The sequence below is a fragment of the Populus trichocarpa genome, chromosome 1 (genome assembly GCF_000002775.5).
Source record: "Populus trichocarpa isolate Nisqually-1 chromosome 1, P.trichocarpa_v4.1, whole genome shotgun sequence".
Taxonomy (NCBI): Eukaryota; Viridiplantae; Streptophyta; class Magnoliopsida; order Malpighiales; family Salicaceae; genus Populus; species Populus trichocarpa.
In genome coordinates this window covers 36,686,095-36,705,232 of record NC_037285.2, presented here as the reverse complement: position 1 = coordinate 36,705,232, position 19,138 = coordinate 36,686,095, and the positions used below count along the sequence as shown (strand labels likewise).

The 19,138-nt window shown below is 32.0% G+C and overlaps 2 protein-coding genes across 6 annotated transcripts; one reads left to right on the top strand and one right to left on the bottom strand.

Moving 5' to 3' along the window:
* Window positions 1-6,723: 6,723 nt before the first annotated feature.
* Window positions 6,724-10,495, top strand: LOC18095293 (pterin-4-alpha-carbinolamine dehydratase 2, mitochondrial). Its single transcript, XM_006369827.3, has 7 exons — window positions 6,724-6,857; window positions 6,932-6,981; window positions 7,925-8,022; window positions 9,006-9,091; window positions 9,158-9,281; window positions 9,404-9,472; window positions 10,193-10,495. Exons 1-7 carry the CDS (start codon window positions 6,807-6,809, stop codon window positions 10,279-10,281), a joined length of 567 nt encoding a protein of 188 aa, XP_006369889.1. The 5' UTR covers window positions 6,724-6,806; the 3' UTR covers window positions 10,282-10,495.
* A 1,888-nt stretch (window positions 10,496-12,383) lies between these two features.
* Window positions 12,384-15,743, bottom strand: LOC18095294 (probable methyltransferase At1g29790). Of its 5 annotated transcripts, none has more exons than XM_024593481.2 (2): window positions 14,461-15,743; window positions 12,384-12,865 (listed from the first exon to the last, which is right to left on the bottom strand). In XM_024593481.2, exon 1 carries the CDS (start codon window positions 15,610-15,612, stop codon window positions 14,482-14,484), a length of 1,131 nt encoding a protein of 376 aa, XP_024449249.2. In that variant the 5' UTR covers window positions 15,613-15,743; the 3' UTR covers window positions 12,384-12,865; window positions 14,461-14,481. The 5 variants fall into 5 exon arrangements, with proteins under 5 accessions (XP_024449249.2, XP_024449264.2, XP_024449242.2 ...); XM_024593496.2 differs by having other exon boundaries at window positions 12,384-12,752; XM_024593474.2 differs by having other exon boundaries at window positions 12,384-12,765; window positions 14,461-15,741.
* Window positions 15,744-19,138: the final 3,395 nt, after the last annotated feature.

Here is a 19,138-nt window from a genome sequence, read left to right as displayed (position 1 = left end):
GTTAAAAAAATATTTTTATAGAAAATTCATGTTATTAAACTTTATAAAATAACAAAAAATAAAAAGTGTGAAAAAACCACTGGTCATCCATACACATTACAATGCGAATGACAATAGTAATCCACAATGTTTTGTTTTTTTTTTTTTGAATTTTTGTTATGATTTTTTTTCAAAATTTTTTTGTCGATTTTGTCTTTTAATATTGGGATGGTTGAGAATTTGACTTTATAATTTGTTTCTTTTTATTTTACCTTTATATAAAGTTAGCATGGTTTGCGGGTTTGCTAAAGTAACCTGAGTTGCCCTGGTTTACGAGTTTGGTGATGTGATTTTTTTTTAATTAAACTTGACTTTTTTATCATCTAATTTTTTCTTATATAGTTAAAAAAAAGTTTCAAGGAAAATTTATATTATTAAACTTTATAAAGTCCATTGACCTATTCACAAGTTTAGCTGGTTGTAACCTGAGTTGCCCTGGTTTACGAGTTTGGTGAGGTGATTTTTTCTTAATTAAACTTGACTTTTTTATCATTTATTTTTTTCTTATATAATTAAAAAAAAGTTTCAGGGAAAATTTATATTATTAAACTTTATAAAGTCCATTGACCTATTCACAAGTTTAGCTGGTTAACTTGGTTCGCAAGCTTGACAAGTTTAAATTCTTTTTAATTAATTTTTTTATTTCAACCTTGAATACTGCCACTTGCAATTTAGTCAACACTATCTCTTAAGCATGTCCTAAAATTATGTCTATATTGTTTGCAGATATTGCACCTAAGTGTGGATGCCCTTTTCCTTATTATGCCAAGTTGGTATTCTCCGTCTTGATTTTTTTAACCTGGTCTACACACACTCTTCTTTACTTTTGGATGTAAAGCAATTATGACTCCTTTAAGCTTTAAATCAACCTTTAGTAATGGATGCAACATCCCAGTGTATGTTTTTTTTTTAATTATTTATATAATCTAATAGCAACTACATACATCTTCCAACTCAACTCTCTTATAATGCATACAAGTCATAACATATTGATATGGGATTCCAGTCATGATCCACTTACTATATGAGCAATGTCCTTGCTTTAAATCAATACATAATTTAGTTTGGCCCTCATATACTTGATATTCATTTGCACTAGCTGAAATCATTCTCATGTCTCTTACCTTCTCAACACACTAATTAAGCACCTTTCTTACATATGGAGTTGTCTTTGTTTCCTAACTAGTAATATGGATAAAATTATTATAAAATCTAGCTATTAACTCTAACCTAATTTTTTTATAGTAACAACACAGTCGAGAAACTTCTATATTTCCCTACCCAGTTATTAAAAGTCTCTGCCAAATTATTGATGACATTATTAACCTTCACTACATTGTCAAACAAATGGCTTGCCTAATACTACAGATGGATGGTTTTCAACCAATTTAAGGAAGAGAAATAAAGGAAAGAAAATAAAATAAAATAAAGTAAGGACATGAAAAGTGTGATTTTTGAAATGATAAAGGCAAAATATTATCGTATTAGAAAAGTCAAAGCAATTGTTTTTATAAAAACTGTAATATATTTTTTAATAAAAGCAATAAGAAATCAATTTTTTTTTGTGAATTTAATAAAATTAAAAATGTATTGTCAAATATATTAAAGCGCTTAGGGAATTCACTATAGAAGTGAACAATACCCTTATAAAAATCTTCAATTTTATCTTTAATTTTTTTTCAATTTCAGCCTTTTATGTCCAATTTTATGACCAAATTATCAAAAATCTTTAGGTAAGAAAAATTCAATGAAAGAGGATCAAATTGTAAAACACATAGAAACCTCACGGCCAAAAAATCTAAGAAAACGTTCATTTTTGTCCTCCTATTTTCATTTTCAACTTTAACAGTCCTTATAGTTTTTCAAATCTCCATTTAGATCCAAAAAAATTATTTTTAAGTTCCTTGGTGTAAGGGAAGAGAGAGTGAATCATCAAATTCTAGGATAAGAGAGAAAATCAAGGTTAATATTGATTTTAACCATGAAAAAGATTAATCTTAGTATCAACGAGTTCTATTTGACAAGAAGAGTTTAATGGTGGTGGTTTTGAACCTCACCTTGCCTAAAAAATATAGGTGTTTTTAGGTAAAATAGGCTTCTAGAGAAAAGACTTTACCTCAATTTTTTAACCACCATAGTTGTTACGCCTGACATAATGGTGACTTATTGTCTTTAATGTAAGGGAAAGGGTTTTTTTATTGTTTAGAGGGGTTAAATGTTTTCTGTTGAAAGAGAGTCGCCACCTAATATTATGACCACTGAGAAACCCTAATTGTTTTTAAATTTCTAAGGGATTGATTATGCTAAATGAAAGACACTATCACCCTAAAGCATTTTACCTAAGGTAACTTGTAGTGTTACTTGTCTTTTATTCCAAATGGTTTGTTGTGCTTAGTATCAGTGGTCTATCTATATGGATGATAATAGGTCCATTGCAATGACTTAAACCCTAGATGGATGTTCGAGCTTATCCTTTACGGAACTTTGTCATTATTGTTATTCCCCAATCACTTGGTGAATTGACATATCTAAAACCAACTACTATTGATCAAGACTTATGACTAGTAATAGCCTATCAGGAGATGTCAATGAATAATTGGACAGACTTATACTTATTGAACCCAACCCAAGTCCTAGGAAAAATTATCACTAAAGGCTTTTCTTATGTAATTGTGGCCCATGAATAATGACTTGTTAAATTTAATTTATCCTATAATACCAAGGTTTACTTATAATTTTATTGAATAATATTTTTACACCCCAATCCTGAATATCAAAGCATTGACTTTTATGGGTTCATCTACTTGGAAGTGGGATTCAATGACATGAAGGTCTATTTTTAGACTTGTTTAGATAATGACCTCCATGGATTCATTTGCCTTAAGGTGTTTTGCTAAGTTTAACAATCACATTTGTAATTCAATTTTAGGGTATTGCTTTAAATCAGTGGTTATGCACATCGATTAATAAGACTTATGTATACATAACCACATCAAGTGGATAACTTATTCAAAGAAAAAATATTAACAAAATACCTAAATGAATCACCTTGTTACCTTCAATCGATACCTAAGAGTAATGACCTCTAAGGGTTCATTTACATTAGGAATTGTTGATGGATGTGTTTACTTGTGTATTTCAAAAGAAAATTTTGACTATTAAAGATAAAATTACAAGATGTAAGCATTACTCCCAATCAACATCCAAAATAATGACTTGTTATAAGCTTATTTATTTTAAGTATCATAGGTGAATAACATATTGACAATTGAAAAATTATTTCTTGAAAAATAAACAAATATGATTGAGAATCATATGAGAAATTTGTACAAGCATTGGAATGTCAGCTTTTTAATATGGATTGAAACCTTAATAGGTTTTATAAACAAATTATAAAACCTGATATAAATATATGCACGAGTGTGAATATTATTCTTTTGTATGAAAACAAGCTCATGTATAAATAATAAAAAGAAATGACAAAAAATATTAAACATGAGCAAAATGCAAACTTTAAGGGATTCAACCTAGAAGCATAAAAACAAAAAAAACTTGAAAAAACAATAAATACATTTTCAATACACATTCTTTTATAAAACATATCATGATGAAAACACACAAACAAATTCAATCTTGAAGTTTGTTTAAACCTAACAATTTCATCACAAAATAACTCAAAATCAATAATAAATCAAAATAATTATTCAAAAAATGTTTAGGGTTTGAAATAGACCTTTTAAGGGTGGATAAGATGGACCAAAAGCTAGTAGAATAGTGATGGAAAGGGCAAAACAGTGGTGGTGTGTGTCTGACATGTGCTCAAAAGGGTTGTAATAGTTGACATGTCATTGCACACTCCACCAACATTTGATTGATGCAAGAAAGGGCTCGCAAAGTGTACCACTCCTTGATCCACCTTTTTATGGTGGAAGTATAGGTCACCACTATCTAGTGAGCGAGATCCGAGGCATTGAAGGTTTGGTGGTCAGGGTTTTCTCTCTAGTATTTTTGTTTTTCTCTCTCTAGATGCTCACACAAAGATCATTAGGTTATGGAACTTAAATGGTTATATGATACTCATCAAAGGGAGAAGAATGGTAGCGGTCTCGCCTTGTTTGAAGGTTGGAGGAGAGAGAAATTAAAGAGAAAAGTTTAAGCGGTTATTTTCTCTTTTTCCTTAATCTACAACAATACAATGTTTTTTGGCTTCAATTGATTGATGGGTTTTGTAGAGGGTTCAGAGAGTAAGAGAATGCTTATAGTCTTGTTAAAAATGGAGCTCATATATGAGGGAAATTAAAGAGAGAAGTTTTGGTTTTAGATAAATAAAGATGAGACTATGGATTTTTTGTTTTGTAGAAAAAAAGTGGGAGAAGATAAATAATATTCTTCTAGGGTTTATTTCACTAAATCTCAGCTCACTTTCTCTCAATTTTTGTTTTAGTAGCTTCCTCCTATGGTGGCTAGGGTTTTGCTTAAGGTTTTGGAAGAGTGTGAAGGAAGAAGATGATGAATAGTGTTTTTCTAGTTTTTTCTTATTCTCTATTTATAGTTTAGCTTTCTTGTCATTTTCTCTCAATTACTTGGTCCTTAAGTATCTCAATTTTGTTTTGGTCACTCTTTCTCTGTTTTTTTTTTACTTTAGCCCACTATCCATTTTGCTCTCTATTTTTATTTTTTGTTTTTTTTAGAAAACAACATTAACGTCAATTGATAGAAAAAATAATCAAGAAATACGAAATAAACGTGAATATGTCAAAAACATATATTTTTTAAAATTTTATTTTTCTAAAGGAACATCAACAAGAAAAAAGTAGTTAAAATTACAAAATCAGCGTGAGAATGACCGAAATGCATCAAAACATGTTGTTTTTTGAATTCCTTTGTTTTTTTTTTTTTTGAAAAACATTTAAAGAAAAGAGTCAAAATGGTGTTATAATAACAATGATCATTGGGTTTTATATAAGTAAACAACTTTTTTTTTTAAAAAAAAAAAAATAGGGACAGCCCCTTAAAAAAAATTGAATGTAGAAAAGTGTTTTACAAATATATGAATAAAAAAATAGTTTATTTAGCTCATTCATGCCCACTATAATAATATAATAAGTTATTTTGGTTTTCTATTCATAGCTTTAACTATAACTTTAATTCTATTTATTAGTCTTACAAGATATAACTTATTCAAAATTAATTAAATGAATAATTCATAACTTTTTTTGCAGCATTCCATTTTTTAGTTTCTTACCACGAAAATTTCTAATTATTGGTTATTGAGATTTATGGAAAATATGAATTAATATTTAAAGATAAATATTACCTCCTTTTCACTTTTCAAACAAATTGAAATGTTAAAGTTTTTTCTATTTAAAATTGTCTTATGTCTAATTCATATTATTTTGGTTAAATTATTCGTAATTGTACCATGGTGACCAGTTAGATATTTGATTAATTAATACCTTGTTTTTCTATCTTCTCCTTTGTTTAATCCACAAGAGAGATTAATGCTGAAGCTTTTCACTAAAATCTTTTTCTTTACAAAAAAAAAAAAAAAAGAATGAAAAGAATCATAATTTGTAGAATTTGAACATAAGACATTGGTTTCACAGACCCATTTTAATCGAAATGAACTAAGACTGTATTTTTATGACAAAAAAAGTTGTAAACAAAAATATTCTTTTATTTACTTTACTCCACTAAATTTTAAATGCTTATATTATTTCATATATAAACTATATTATATATAAATATAATAGATAATTACAAAAAAATCTCTTAAGATTTGACAATATTTTCACTTTTTCACTCTATTTAAAGAAATTATACTTTACATCATGAATCAAATAAAATATTAACACAATCTCAATGTTTTTTTCCAATTTTTTTATATTTCCTTGTCTTTCTTCTCTTCTTAATTAGAGCTCTGTAAAAGTTTAAATTCTATAATTGTTAATATAATAGTCACTAGAGATTTACATGATTGTTAATTTCAGGGCTCGTAAGATTAGTTGAGATATACACAAACTAACCCGAACACCAACATTAATAATAATAAAAAAATCTCAATAATCGAGCAGCTAATAGCTTGGATGGGAGAATTCCATGGGATTGGTCAAATTCAAGAATATGAAGTGACCAACACCACTTTCTCCTTATAAATTTTGCCAAGAAGACCTCTTCGTGCCAAGGTAAAAAAATAAAAATAAAAATCACTAATCAATTATATTATTTAGTTTGATGCATTTGAGGGGCTAAGACACAATGCAAATATTTTTAATACATTTTTATCACTTTTACCAATATTTTCTCCTTCATTCATGTACAAATTACTAAGATTTTATTTGAATATTTTATTTTAAAAAATGTGTTTTAGTTTATAAAATGTATTGCTATTAGGTTAATTTGAAATTAGTGAGTATTGTTTTTATGTTATTATTAAATAAAATATAATTTAAAAAAATTGGGTTAAAATTTTTTAAAGTTAATAATAATATAAAAAAATAATTTCAGAGACATGAATGTTTTTTTACATCTAAATTTTTTTTAGTAGTGAAGAACTAAATTATAAAAAGAATTTGAAATGTGATGGTTGTTTTTTTATTTTTATTCTTTACAATTTGATTTTTTTTTTTATTATTATTTTCAATTCATTTCCAGCAATATATCATTCAATTAGCTTCAGTCTGTCAATAACAAAAACAGCTCCTCCAATAGCAAAAGTAAAACACAGAGAGCTACGTCTAGGCTTGCTTTCGCTATACGAATAAATTATGGCGACTCGGCTCTTACCTTTTACACTCTTCTCTTCCTCTAAACCTCAGGTGTGTTACGCTTCCTCTCTTCTCCCCATCTCTCTCTATCATTCAGTAATAACTTCCTGGCGATGCATTTTCAGGTGCCATTAGCAACTCTGTCTCATATCCTGTTCGGAGGTCACCATGGACGGTACTGTAATCCATCTTTGATTCTTTGTTTTTTCTTCATTCTGCTCTTACTTACTTGGATTTTGGACTTTCTAAGAAGGACCCGACTGTTTCTTTGCTGTTAATTTTTACCCTCTTCATTGTTCCTGAGCCGTTTTAGGACAGATGGTGTTATAGCCTTAATCGATTATGTTATCTGATGAGTGTTTGTGTTTATGCCAGACTTGAATTACTTTCGATGTGTAACAATTAATGGTAGTCGGTTTTTTTTTTATTTGGGTTTCTGCTGCAAACCTTTAAATGGACATGAATAATGAGTGAAATGAACGATTTTGATTGGACAGTATTTAGATTTTGTGAGGAATTTTGCAATGATCTTTTATTCCTTTAGAAGCTCTACTGCTGAGAGAAGCGACCTCATCTTCCTGCTATTGTTTGACATTGTTCAAGCCCAACAACAATTGTTTGTAACAAATTTATTGCCGATTTCGGTTTACATCAAGTTGTCCTTTAAACACTTTTGTTCTGTGCTCAAACTGGAAAGTTCTCCTCACATCAATCATGTGTTCAGCTAAAATGCGTGACGTCTAATGCTTTAAGGTGTTCCTTAAGAGATGCTTCTTGATTGGGTTGTGAATATGTGAAAAGCTTGTTTCTTGGGATTGGTGTAAATTCTCTTGTCCATTACATCAGTGGCAGTTTTTGTGAGAATCTTAATTCTTTTTTTCTTTTTTTGTTAGGGATTATTAATGGCATAAATTTTAGTACAAAATATATGCAAAATGTAAACCAATTAAACCGAGGATATAAAATATAATTTCTAGAACTAGGGAGCAATCTATAAATGTAGATAGAGGGTTTGTTTAGTCATTTTTCCTTTGGTTTAAATATAATAGTAAACATAGTTTCTCCTCAACCCTTTTTTTCAAATAAATTTATTGTGTGAAGAAATTTCTCGCGTACAGCTTCAGTACTCAAGTGGAAAAGATACGTTGGAATCATGTGGGAGAGTCATCAAATAGGAACCTGATTTACAGATTTAGAACTTTTTGTGCTAGCAGAGGTGCGTGATGAACTGTGACTAATTTACTGCATGAGTTAAATGCAAACCTATGCTAATTTTTGTCTTTTTTTTATGACTTGGATTTTTTTCCTACTTGCTTATCTCACAAAACAGGAAAAAAGAAATGAATTAAAATCATTCTCTTGCAACCAAGCCTATAGTTAAGGGTGGAGTTCCGTTGCTCAAGCTTGCGACCTAAGGATGCAAAATTCTCAAATCTCTTGCAAGCTACCTTCAACCCCCCCCCCCCCCCCCACCCCCTTCATTATCTATTAATTTAATTTATTACATTGTATATGGGAGGTTGAACTATTTGGTCCTATGAATGCCTCAACAGAAATTTGTTTCATTCTACTCAAATCATTATATACCAGGTCAACTTTGACAAAGAGTCAAAGACATTAAAATGATGAATCTTGTTAAGAAGTCCATATAGATTGACTGAAAAGTGGCCTTCTATATAACCTCAGCAAATATTAGAACCAGAAATGAAACAGAAAGAGAAAATGTATATTGGTTGTGTGTGTATGTATATACCATAATCTCTCTCTCTCTCTCTCTCAACAAACATTTATATTTGAAGTAACTATAAATACTTTTTTGTCATTAGTCTTATGTCCACCATTGCTTTGTCTGGATCATGCTTCGAGATTTGAATTGCTCTTTTCCCTGGTGCCTTTGTTGCGTGTAGGGAATATGGGAGTTCAGTAAATTTTCTTGTATACTCTTCTTGAATAAGAAATGTTTGTAGTGCTTGATTTGGCAGCACAATACATGCTATTCGTAAGATCCTCATGTAGGATGCTTTTGTCAAGAGCATGCAATCTTTGAACCATGTGGTTAACAATATATTGCTTTTGTGAATTTTATTATTGGAAACCCTAAGCTGTTGGTGCTAATGGCATTTTTTTTATTACACAAACCGCTTGCATTTTGGATATGGGTTATTCTTGTTCTTTGAAACAGTTTGCTTGCCATGATAGATCTGGCTGCTAAGAAGTGTGTGCCATGCAACTCAAAGGATCTGCAAGCCATGACTGAAGAAAGTGCAACTGAATTTCTGTTGAAGGTTTGCCATTTGATTTGTGCTTTTTAGTTCTTCATGCAACCTGTTGTTCAACGTGGTATTTCTTAGGTTGCTGGGTGGAATTTGGTGAATGAAAATGGTACACTAAAGCTGAATCGTTCATGGAAAGTAAAGAGTTTTACTAAAGGGCTGGAACTGTTCCAGCTTGTTGGGAACGTTGCTGAAACGGAAGGTATGTACTTGTTGCTGGTGGCTTTCACTGTTACTGATATATGAAATGCCAATGTTTAATATTTACATGAAAATTTTAGTTTTTTTTTAACAGATACGAGTAACAATATATGTTCATTGCAGGTCATCATCCAGATCTTCATCTGGTTGGATGGAACAATATAACAATTGAGATATGGACTCATGCAGTGGGTGAGAACTTTTTGTCAATCACATGACTTCTTCTTTTTCATATTTATTCTGTTACGTATTTACATGCAAGAGATGAATCCAATGCTTTCTACTCTCTCATCACATAGGCCATGTTCTCAGAACTTTCCTTTCTCTCTTTGATCTAGATGAAATATTCTATCCCTACCTCTTTCTCTGCTGCTTTCTTGTTGCAGTTTTAGTAACATCATATGCCATGAAATTAAATAGAGCACAAATATGAAGATTTTGCTTTTCCAGATTTCTACCTTCTCAATCTCTCAACTGATGATGTTATATGAATTGGGAGAGAGGGTATTATGTGCTTATGAAGTGAAGTGCTTGTACAAATGGGGAAGGACAATTCTGCAAGTTTCTAGGAGTTGAGCTATATTTTCTGCTTTTAATTCCTCTTGAAACTAGGTGCCTGAGCAAAGCTGAAAAAGGTTATGCAGAATAGCTACTCATTTATTAAAGTGATTTGTCATTTGTGTCATATTTCTGATTGACATGCACCCAAAGATGCATCTGAATTTCTCCCAAGCAGGCAAACCACACTGGACTCTGAACTTCTGATGGTAGAATCTAGTAAAGTTCAATAAAGAATCTCGCTGTGGGAAACATCAGAAGTTGTGCTGAAGTTGGTCCCACATAGGCCTTCTTTCTTAAAAGTTCCTGTTTGTTGCCAAAATAGAGTTCTAATCATGATCCATGCTTTCACAGGTGGACTAACGGAAAATGACTTCATACTTGCTGCTAAGATAAATGGGCTTAACCTGCATCACCTACTGAGAAAGAATGCTTCTGCTTGAGTTGTAAATACAACTGAGACTTCAGGTTTTTCGTTAATAGTCTTATCTGAAGATGTTAGGAAAGCCTTTTTTTTTCTGGGTTTCTGTTAAGAGATTTTAAGTTTTGAATTTAGCTCTGCATAACTGGTGACATAGAGGTTTTGCAAACATATATCGTGGTGGTTGTATACACAATCTTAAAGATAAAGATGAGAGTTGTAAAAGAGGTTTGCAACTTCAGGGTTTGTCAGTGGGATTCATCGCGCTTTTGCTATGCAATCATGTCTCCACCATTTTCCGATATGATCTTCTCTTTTAATGTTTTGCAACCCCTTCCACCCACCACCAACACCACAAAACCCACCCCAAATCCAATTTCATGGCGATGATTATATGGCTCCCTTGGTTTTGAGTTCCACTTGCATTGTAGAAAGTGGACTGGACTATTTTTGCTGTGTCGATTCTTGTTTGTCTCAATCCACTTCTTTATTACTTTTCTGACTAAGTATTACATCTGCCTCATCTCATGGAAGTGGACATTTCTCTGAAATTAGTGGACATTACAAGGTCATGTCCGTGCCTTCTATCACACCCAAACTGGCATTAATGTGGATAACGAGCCAGCAAACAAAATGTTGTGAAGATTGTTAGAATGGAAAATGAGCAGTACAAGTGAGGAAGGCTATCACACAAATTTATTTTCGATATATTTTTTAGTAAAAAAATATTTTTAAAAAAATAATAATTATTACTATAATACGAAATACTATGAAAGTTGAGTTTGTTGAGCTTTTCAATAAAATGACTAGTCTAAAGATTACACTGTCCACTCCCCATTTGAAGCTGATTTCCTGTACGTGTCGCTAACTGGAAAAAGAGGGGTCAAAATGCGTTTTCTTGCATTATCAGTCCCGAGTCTCGAGATACAATTAAATTAAATTGTTTTTTTTTTAAAATATATAAAATTATTTTTAATATTAGCACATCAAAATAATTTAAAAATAAAAAAATTAATTTAAAATTAAAAAATTAAAAAATTTTAAAAACAATTTTAAATGGTAAAAACAAATATGCTTGGAGGGGTTAATGGCTAGATTTGCATTCAATTGTTTTTTTGAGTAAAATATGTGAGGTCCTATGCTATTAGTCAAATTGCAAAAAGGTCCTCGACAAAATTATTCAGCATAATCAATCTTTGAACAAAATCAAGGGTAAAATTGGATCCTCTTGTTAACCGAGGTTAGGTTTTTATATGATTTGGTTAAGTGAAATCATGTGCCTAGCACGTGACATTTCCAAGCTCTATCCTCTGTTCAATGGCCTTCTGGACAGAACATTTCATTTAACAATTACTAACTGACACGTTTTAAAGACAACGTTATCAAACATCAAAATCACATCCCAATCCCATATTTCCTCTGCACAGTCCGCTTGAAAGAATCTAACATCCTACGAATTCACAGGAGCCGAGCCTTCAAGCTCCAAAGAAGGAGGCAAGGATTGAATGATCCAAAAGCCAAAGATCCTCTGCCCTAGAACGAAAAAGAGTATCATCAGGTTAACTTAGACCTAAATCATTTCTAGCTGATTTTCAACGACATGGTATATTTTCTGGATGTTGATTTCAAAATTTAAACTTAGAAGAGACAAACCTCCTTAATCACTGGATAGCATCTCAGAAACAAGTAGCTATATGATTTCCTTCCGTAAGAATTAATAGATATTTAAGTTTTCAAGTCCACACTTCTTTCTTTTCTTTTCCATGTTGATATTTATTGCGGTCGAGTCATTAGCAGATCCCCTTGTTCATATAAATCTTGAAATTTCTTTGTGCTGTATATCTTGATTTTTTTTTTTGTTTCTTTCTATTCTTGCTTTTGCTTGAGGTTCTTCGTTTAACATCTTGCTTTGACCTGCGATACGATTTAGGATATATAAATACATCTCAGATTTACTTTAATCAAGTTGATGTGGAATACCAGCATCAATCTATTGCACGCATGATCTTTTTTTGGGACAAGCTCAGAAATCAGAACCCTCTTGCCTTGCCTTTGATTGCTCCATACCTAGCTTTTCAGCCTGTATGGATTCCGAGCTCTTTTTCTTAAGATTTGGATACCACATGCACAAAGCCAACTTTTTTCATTAAATTTACCATAATAGATTTGATTGCCAGCATAAAAGATATGTTTGATCTCTTGATTCATTCCTGAACAGTTCAACTGAATATATATAACATACAACGAATCCAAAAACAAACGAAAATCCACCACCTTCACCGCAATTTGCTAATAACCCTCCTGAATCAGTATGCCCATTTTCCATTCTATTATTTTACAGCATTTCCGCACCCCTTTGCTCTTTATCCATATTAGTGCCAATAACCATGTTTGCTTCATTGCTAAGGCAAAGAACAGCATCATCTATGTAAACGAGATCTAATCTTGAAAAGGGTTGTCTGTTGTGTCCCCTGATCAATCAGCTGACAAGATCTGACAATGATACCTGAATAAATTTCATAAATTGACCCAACTTACAGTCTGAAGTCTGAACAGGCAAAACATTTATTCATAAATCCAGGCAACATGGTCAAGACTTCCAACCACTGAACATTAATTAAAAAAATTCCAATCAATTTGAATCAATAACTGGTTAATGAAATAATACTGTTGTCAAAAAACTACAAAGCATAAACAGCTGTGATGTGTTTGTACAGAAATGATTGAATGAAGCAATTTATGTTCTGCAAGCAGCCTTAAATTAGATTCAATATCTGGACCTTCATTTACACCAGACTTGAAGAGCATGAAACAAGGTTTCCTTCGTTTATGCACACAATTCTAATGAACTCATAACACTCCTGATATGCTTTTCCTTCCTGTATGTCCGTTTGTCATGCATCATAATTCAAATGAACTCATCCCCAAGCGCAAGCCTCTTCAAGACCAAAACCAAATCAATTATGGTTAAGGGAATCAATGATATACTCTTTGATCACACGAGCAATGCATTTTTAGGAGATAATTACTTTATTGTGAAATAGGTATCGCATAGCAAGGAGAGAAATGTAGATATCAACATACTCAACTCTTACGACCATCATTGCAAAGAGTTTAGTGTTGATCATCTCGCTTTTTTTTTCTTTTGAGAAAATCAAGGATGTTTCACCAAGAGCAGCATGGTTTGAATAGAAATGATGATGAAAATAGTTTTCATAATCTCTCACATTTGAATGTAGTACTGAATTCAATACATGGAATTGAACGGAGGCTTATTGTTACAGTGTTATCATATTAGAATTCAAATCATGCCTTTGATTCTCCATGATGGACACGCAGCTACATTCACAAGAATTTGATGTGATTCCCTAAAGGCATAGCAGATGGAAAATAAAAATTTGAAGTAGAATTGTCTCCAAAAGTTCAAATGTTGGTTGTAATAGTAGGGTAAAAAACGACAGGGTAGAAACAATTCATTTTATGGCAGCATTTTACATACATTCAACGGGGAAAATACTGAGTAGATCCAGTGCACTACGATCTCTTCTTCACATTCATATGGGATCCACAGGATGCATGAGAAGGGAGCAAAACATTGGGTGTATAGAAAAGCTTTCTATGTGAAACATTTTCCAGTCGGTTGGTTGTCATGACTAATGAGCAAAGGATCTTCATCAACACCTCGTGAAACATTTGCTTGTTAGTTGGTTGTCATGACTAAAGCGTTAAGGATCTTAATCAACACCTAATCATGAGCTTTTTCTATGGAAGTCATGCAGCAATTTGTGAAAGATGTAATGCCCTGGACCAAATCTTAACAAATTGAACACAATATCGGGATGGAGGCAAAAGCCAAATTCTTCCCTGGGATAATTTTAAGAGCGAGACACATCCTGTAGGTGAAGAAAAGAATTTCAGGGCTTCATTGATCAAATTCATTTTTGGAAACTGGATTCTCAAACAATTCTTCCACCATGGGCCAGTTCATTTCAAACAAATATTACAACAATGGTATCCCTTTTAGCTTCCAATTTTCAGCTCAAACCACAGCTACATTATTCAGGTGCAATGCAATCAGGCTGCATCCTCTTTTAGATATTCCTAACTATCTAGATTTTCACACATCCTAATAAATTAAGGAGCTAGAGTAAAGCTACCATTCAAGAAAGCATTTTTAACGAACAAGCATTAAGCAAGTTACCTCAAGAGATATATCTGATCCTCATTTTGACACAGGCTTTTGCAAAAGTGCAGTCAAGTAAACCTCCTCATTCTTCAAGCCACTAGAATCAGTTTTATTCCCAACTGCCCACTTCACCTTCTTGTAACCCAATTTCCCAATCAAAGGTCCAAAAACCTTATCAAGATCCATTCGTTTACAAAAGAAGTGATCAAACCATAAATACCCACCGCCCCTCAACACTCTATCAACATCGTAAAACAAAAACTCCATCATTGTCAAAGGTATCCACCTATTCACTGCATGCGCACATCTGACCAGATCCACCACCCCATCAAAAACCGGCAACCTCTGCTGCAATGGCACATGAAGTGGCACTAAGCCTCTCAATGCCACCACTTCATTATTGGGCACATTGAAATTCATTGTTGTAGTGACAACAGTCACATTGTACTGCTTCATTCTAGCTGCAAAAGTACCAGTAGCACCACCAATATCAATACCAAGTCTAATAACAGAATTGGCTGATTTTGCTACTTGTAGCAACTGTGGGACTGGGAGATCCAACTCAGTCTTGTAAGTCATAAACTTGGAGATCTCAGCGTTTGGATCAAAGCCAAGACCTGGGCTTTTCTTAGCTAGGCAAGAAAATGACTTGCAAGAAGGATACTTGTTCCAGATTACATTTGAGTCAAGAAACGAGGAAGGGAAAGGGTTACGAGGAAGAGAAGACGGAGGTTTTGGTGGGGTTTTGGAGAAGCATCGACGGCGAGGGAGAGGGTGGCAGCCATGGAGGATTAAAGACTCAGCAAGAAGATCAGAGTCAAGAGGGCAAAGAGAATAAGGAGTGTAGGCCATGTACTTGTGTAGAAGATCAGGGTGGTTATGGCAAGAAGAAGCTATAGGTGAGAGGTGTGAATAAAGGAGGAGATCTTGAGGGATGGAGGGTTTGGTAGAGGTGGGAGATGGGGTAATGGAAGGTGGTTGGTGGCGCGTGAGATGGCTGATGGTGGCGCGTATGGTGTTGAGTTGGTGGAGGAGGTGGTCAGGGACTGGTTGTTGAGTTGGGGGCTTGGGAGATTGAAGAGTGGAGGAAAGATGGTAGAGGGAGAGGATGTTGGTGGCCACCATGGCTAGGAGAAGCACTAAGTTCAAGCCCATGGAGAAACCCATGATTTCTTGCTTTCTTGCTAACTGCAACTGCTGCTAGCTCCTATGACTGTATATGTCTTGCTATGTGAAGCTCAGTGTAGTGTTAGTTGACCAGTGGAGCAAAGCAAGTCTTAAGTTGTTTTGTAGTAAAAGAGTAGAGATATCCGGTCTGTTTGGCAGCGTAGATATGGTTGTTTTTTAAAATAAGTTTTTGTATTAAAATATATTAAAATAATATTTTTTATTTTTTAAAAATTATTTTTAAGATTAGTATATTAAAATAATAAAAATACATAAAAAAATTTTAAATTTTTGTGTAACCAAATTTCCACCGCGTTCCCAATCGATGCTGCGTGCATTCTGTTGGTGATGATCAAATTTGTGGCCGTTGAATAAGAAATGTGTGGGTCCTCCTCCTGATTAATGTTTCGAATCACATGAAATTATTCGGAGACACAAAAGTTGAGGGCTACTCGCTTTTTCCGTGAGGTGAACACATGAAGGATTTGACGGATTACATCATGTCGGTTGAGGTTTTCAAAATATATATATATATATAATTAAAAAAATATTATTTTAATATTTTTTCAAGTAAAAAAAATATTTTAAAAAATAATTGTTAGAATACCCCCAAACACTCTTAAAATCTTAGAGAGCTACCATAATAAAAAAATAATATATTTTGCTGAGTTGTGTTGATAATGACAATGTAATTTACTAGTGTTTGTTATTGTAGATTTTTTTAAAAAAAATTGTATTTTTTAGTTTTAATTTATTTTTTAATGTGCTTTTTATTGTGTGTTGATATTAAAAATAAAATTTAAAAAATAAAAATAAAAATTATTTTAATGTTTTTAAAAAAACAACATTTTAAAAAGTAACTTATATTACATTTCCAAATAAGCAATTAGTTGATTATGGTGACATAAATCATTTTTTTATATTTAATTATGTCATTAAAATTAATGACATATCAAATAAATTTTATCATTACATTTCCTAACCAAAATTATCTCTTCACGCATTAACATTAATAATGTATCAGATTTATTTTATTTGTTTTTTATTTTTAATATTTATCTATTTTTTAATAAGTTATATAGATTTAAATGAAATTTACTGGAGACATGATAATTCAGTTTCTTGTCCATATATCAATTGTTTCAGTGACACTTCAATTACTAGAACCAAAGAGATATTCCATAGTACAACCGTCTTTATAAATCTTGTCAAGTTAATTCAGAGAGTAAAAAATAAAACAAGAGAAAGAAATAATTATTTTCTTTCAAAGTATAAACTTATGTCTTCATATGGACCATGCCTTTATATATATAAGTAGAGGAAGTAGTTACTTTCTTTAGTAACTCCTCTCAATATTTAGACTAAGCACATTCTTTTCTGGGTGGACCAGGCCTAACCCAGTAACCAACATCTTTCACTCGCTTATAAAGGACTGGATCTATCTAATATATTATAGTTCAAACTTGTACAAGAATTTCATACTTGACGAATAGACTATGCGACCTGAAACACACAGTTAAAGGAGCTCTAATATATAAACCTAACATAAGCCATATAAGAGAAATCAACCTCATAATTAGTTACTCCTTAAAGTGTACTAATATACCCCCAAGCATTTTTAATTACACATAACTAAATATAATTCAATCCTTCAAGAATTTCATACTCAATTCATCTTTACAATTACAAGTATTCTAAATCATATCAAATTTATTCGAATGATATGATCCCGACCAATGAATACAAGTAACAGATGTAGAATTAAAATTACTTTTTCTTTCACTGTCATATCAATCAGATCTGAATTAACTCGCTTTTCTAGAAGTATTTATTTAAGTCGAATCATTCCATGACCATAGAATATACTCATAAAATAGCGATCATTTACACATCACTTCATGATATAGTCAAAAGTTACAAAGGGTAAGATATTGAGATCTTATACATGATCTCCAAGACTTACATAATAAAGAAACAGGGATCTATTTTTTATTTTTGTAATGGTGTTATCACATGTGGTATGAAATACATGTTATAATGGAGCTTACTCTTTTCTTATATGAAAATAAAGAGTGTATGTCGTTGCTCTCTTTATTAGAGAAAATACACCATACGAATCTTAGTCTTGTCGTCAAAAAACACAGACTTCAATTAGAAATTCTTATTTGCTCATTGTCATTAGTGGCAGATGAATAATTTCATACTCGCCTTCAATCATAATAGACACATAAATAGTGAGAATTCATTCATATTGATTATTTTATTTAAGAACCTCATCTTGGTCCTAACCAATGTGACTTTTTAATAATTACTTTGAGTTAAAATTGCTCTCACTAGGCCCAAATCACTTATTGAGCATTAAAACTCAAATAGTCTCATCTCTACTCACCTTACAAATATTAGAGGAGATTGCTCATGTGAGTGAGCTAATATAAGTATATCGACATACTTTAACAAATTATATTATATAATACTCATAATATATTCCATAAAAAAGAGAGTAAAGAATAACATGATATACTAATGATATTTATTTATTATTTAATTATTGTAAGCCTTTGTATGATCCTTAAAACTAGTTATATTGTCAATTACATTCTACATATGCCAAGGGATCTCACATGTCTAACAAATGCATCTCTTGTTATTGGTTTTGTGAGTGGATCTGCAACCATAAAATTTGTAGAGATATGTTTTAAGATCACATCATCTTCAATAATTGCTTCTCTAATATAGTGATATCCCATTTTGATGTGTTTGGTCTTTTCATGGTATTTTAGATCTTTGGTCATAACCATAGTGTTATCATAGTAAATTGTCACCAAGTATGATGTTGATTTGATAATTTTCAAATGATACAACAAACCCTTTAACTAAACAACATCTTGTGTTGTTGCGGAACAAATTATATACTCAACCTTCATAGTAGATAAGGTTATGCAAGATTGTTTCTTGCTCCTCCATAGTATTGCATTATCATTAAGTAAGAAAGCATATCCTGAAGTTGATTTGGATTGGTCGAAATCTCCACTCCAATTAGCATTAGAGTAACCTATCAATCGTAAGTCTTTCTTTCTTTGGTAATATAGCTTGCAATTCGAAGTTCCTTTCAGATATTATAGAATCCTTTTAACTGTCTTCTAATGTTTCTAACTAAGATTTGATTGATATCGGCTAACCAATCCAACAATATAACATATATCGGAATGTGTACATATCATTGCATACATCAAATTACTGACGACACTAGCATAAGGTACTCTTGACATTTTCTCCTTTTCTTCTAGAGTCGTATGACACATATCACGGCTCAGGCTTAAGCTTTTATCAACAGGGGTGTTCATTGGTTTGCTATTTTGCATGTGGTAGTGCTTTAATATCTTATTGATGCAAGTCTCTTGAGTTAAACCTAAAAGCCTTTTAGCACAATCTTTTATGATTTTCACACAAAGAACATAGTTGGCCTCACCCATATCTTTCATTTCAAAGTTTTATGATAACCACATTTTAATAGTTTCAATCATCT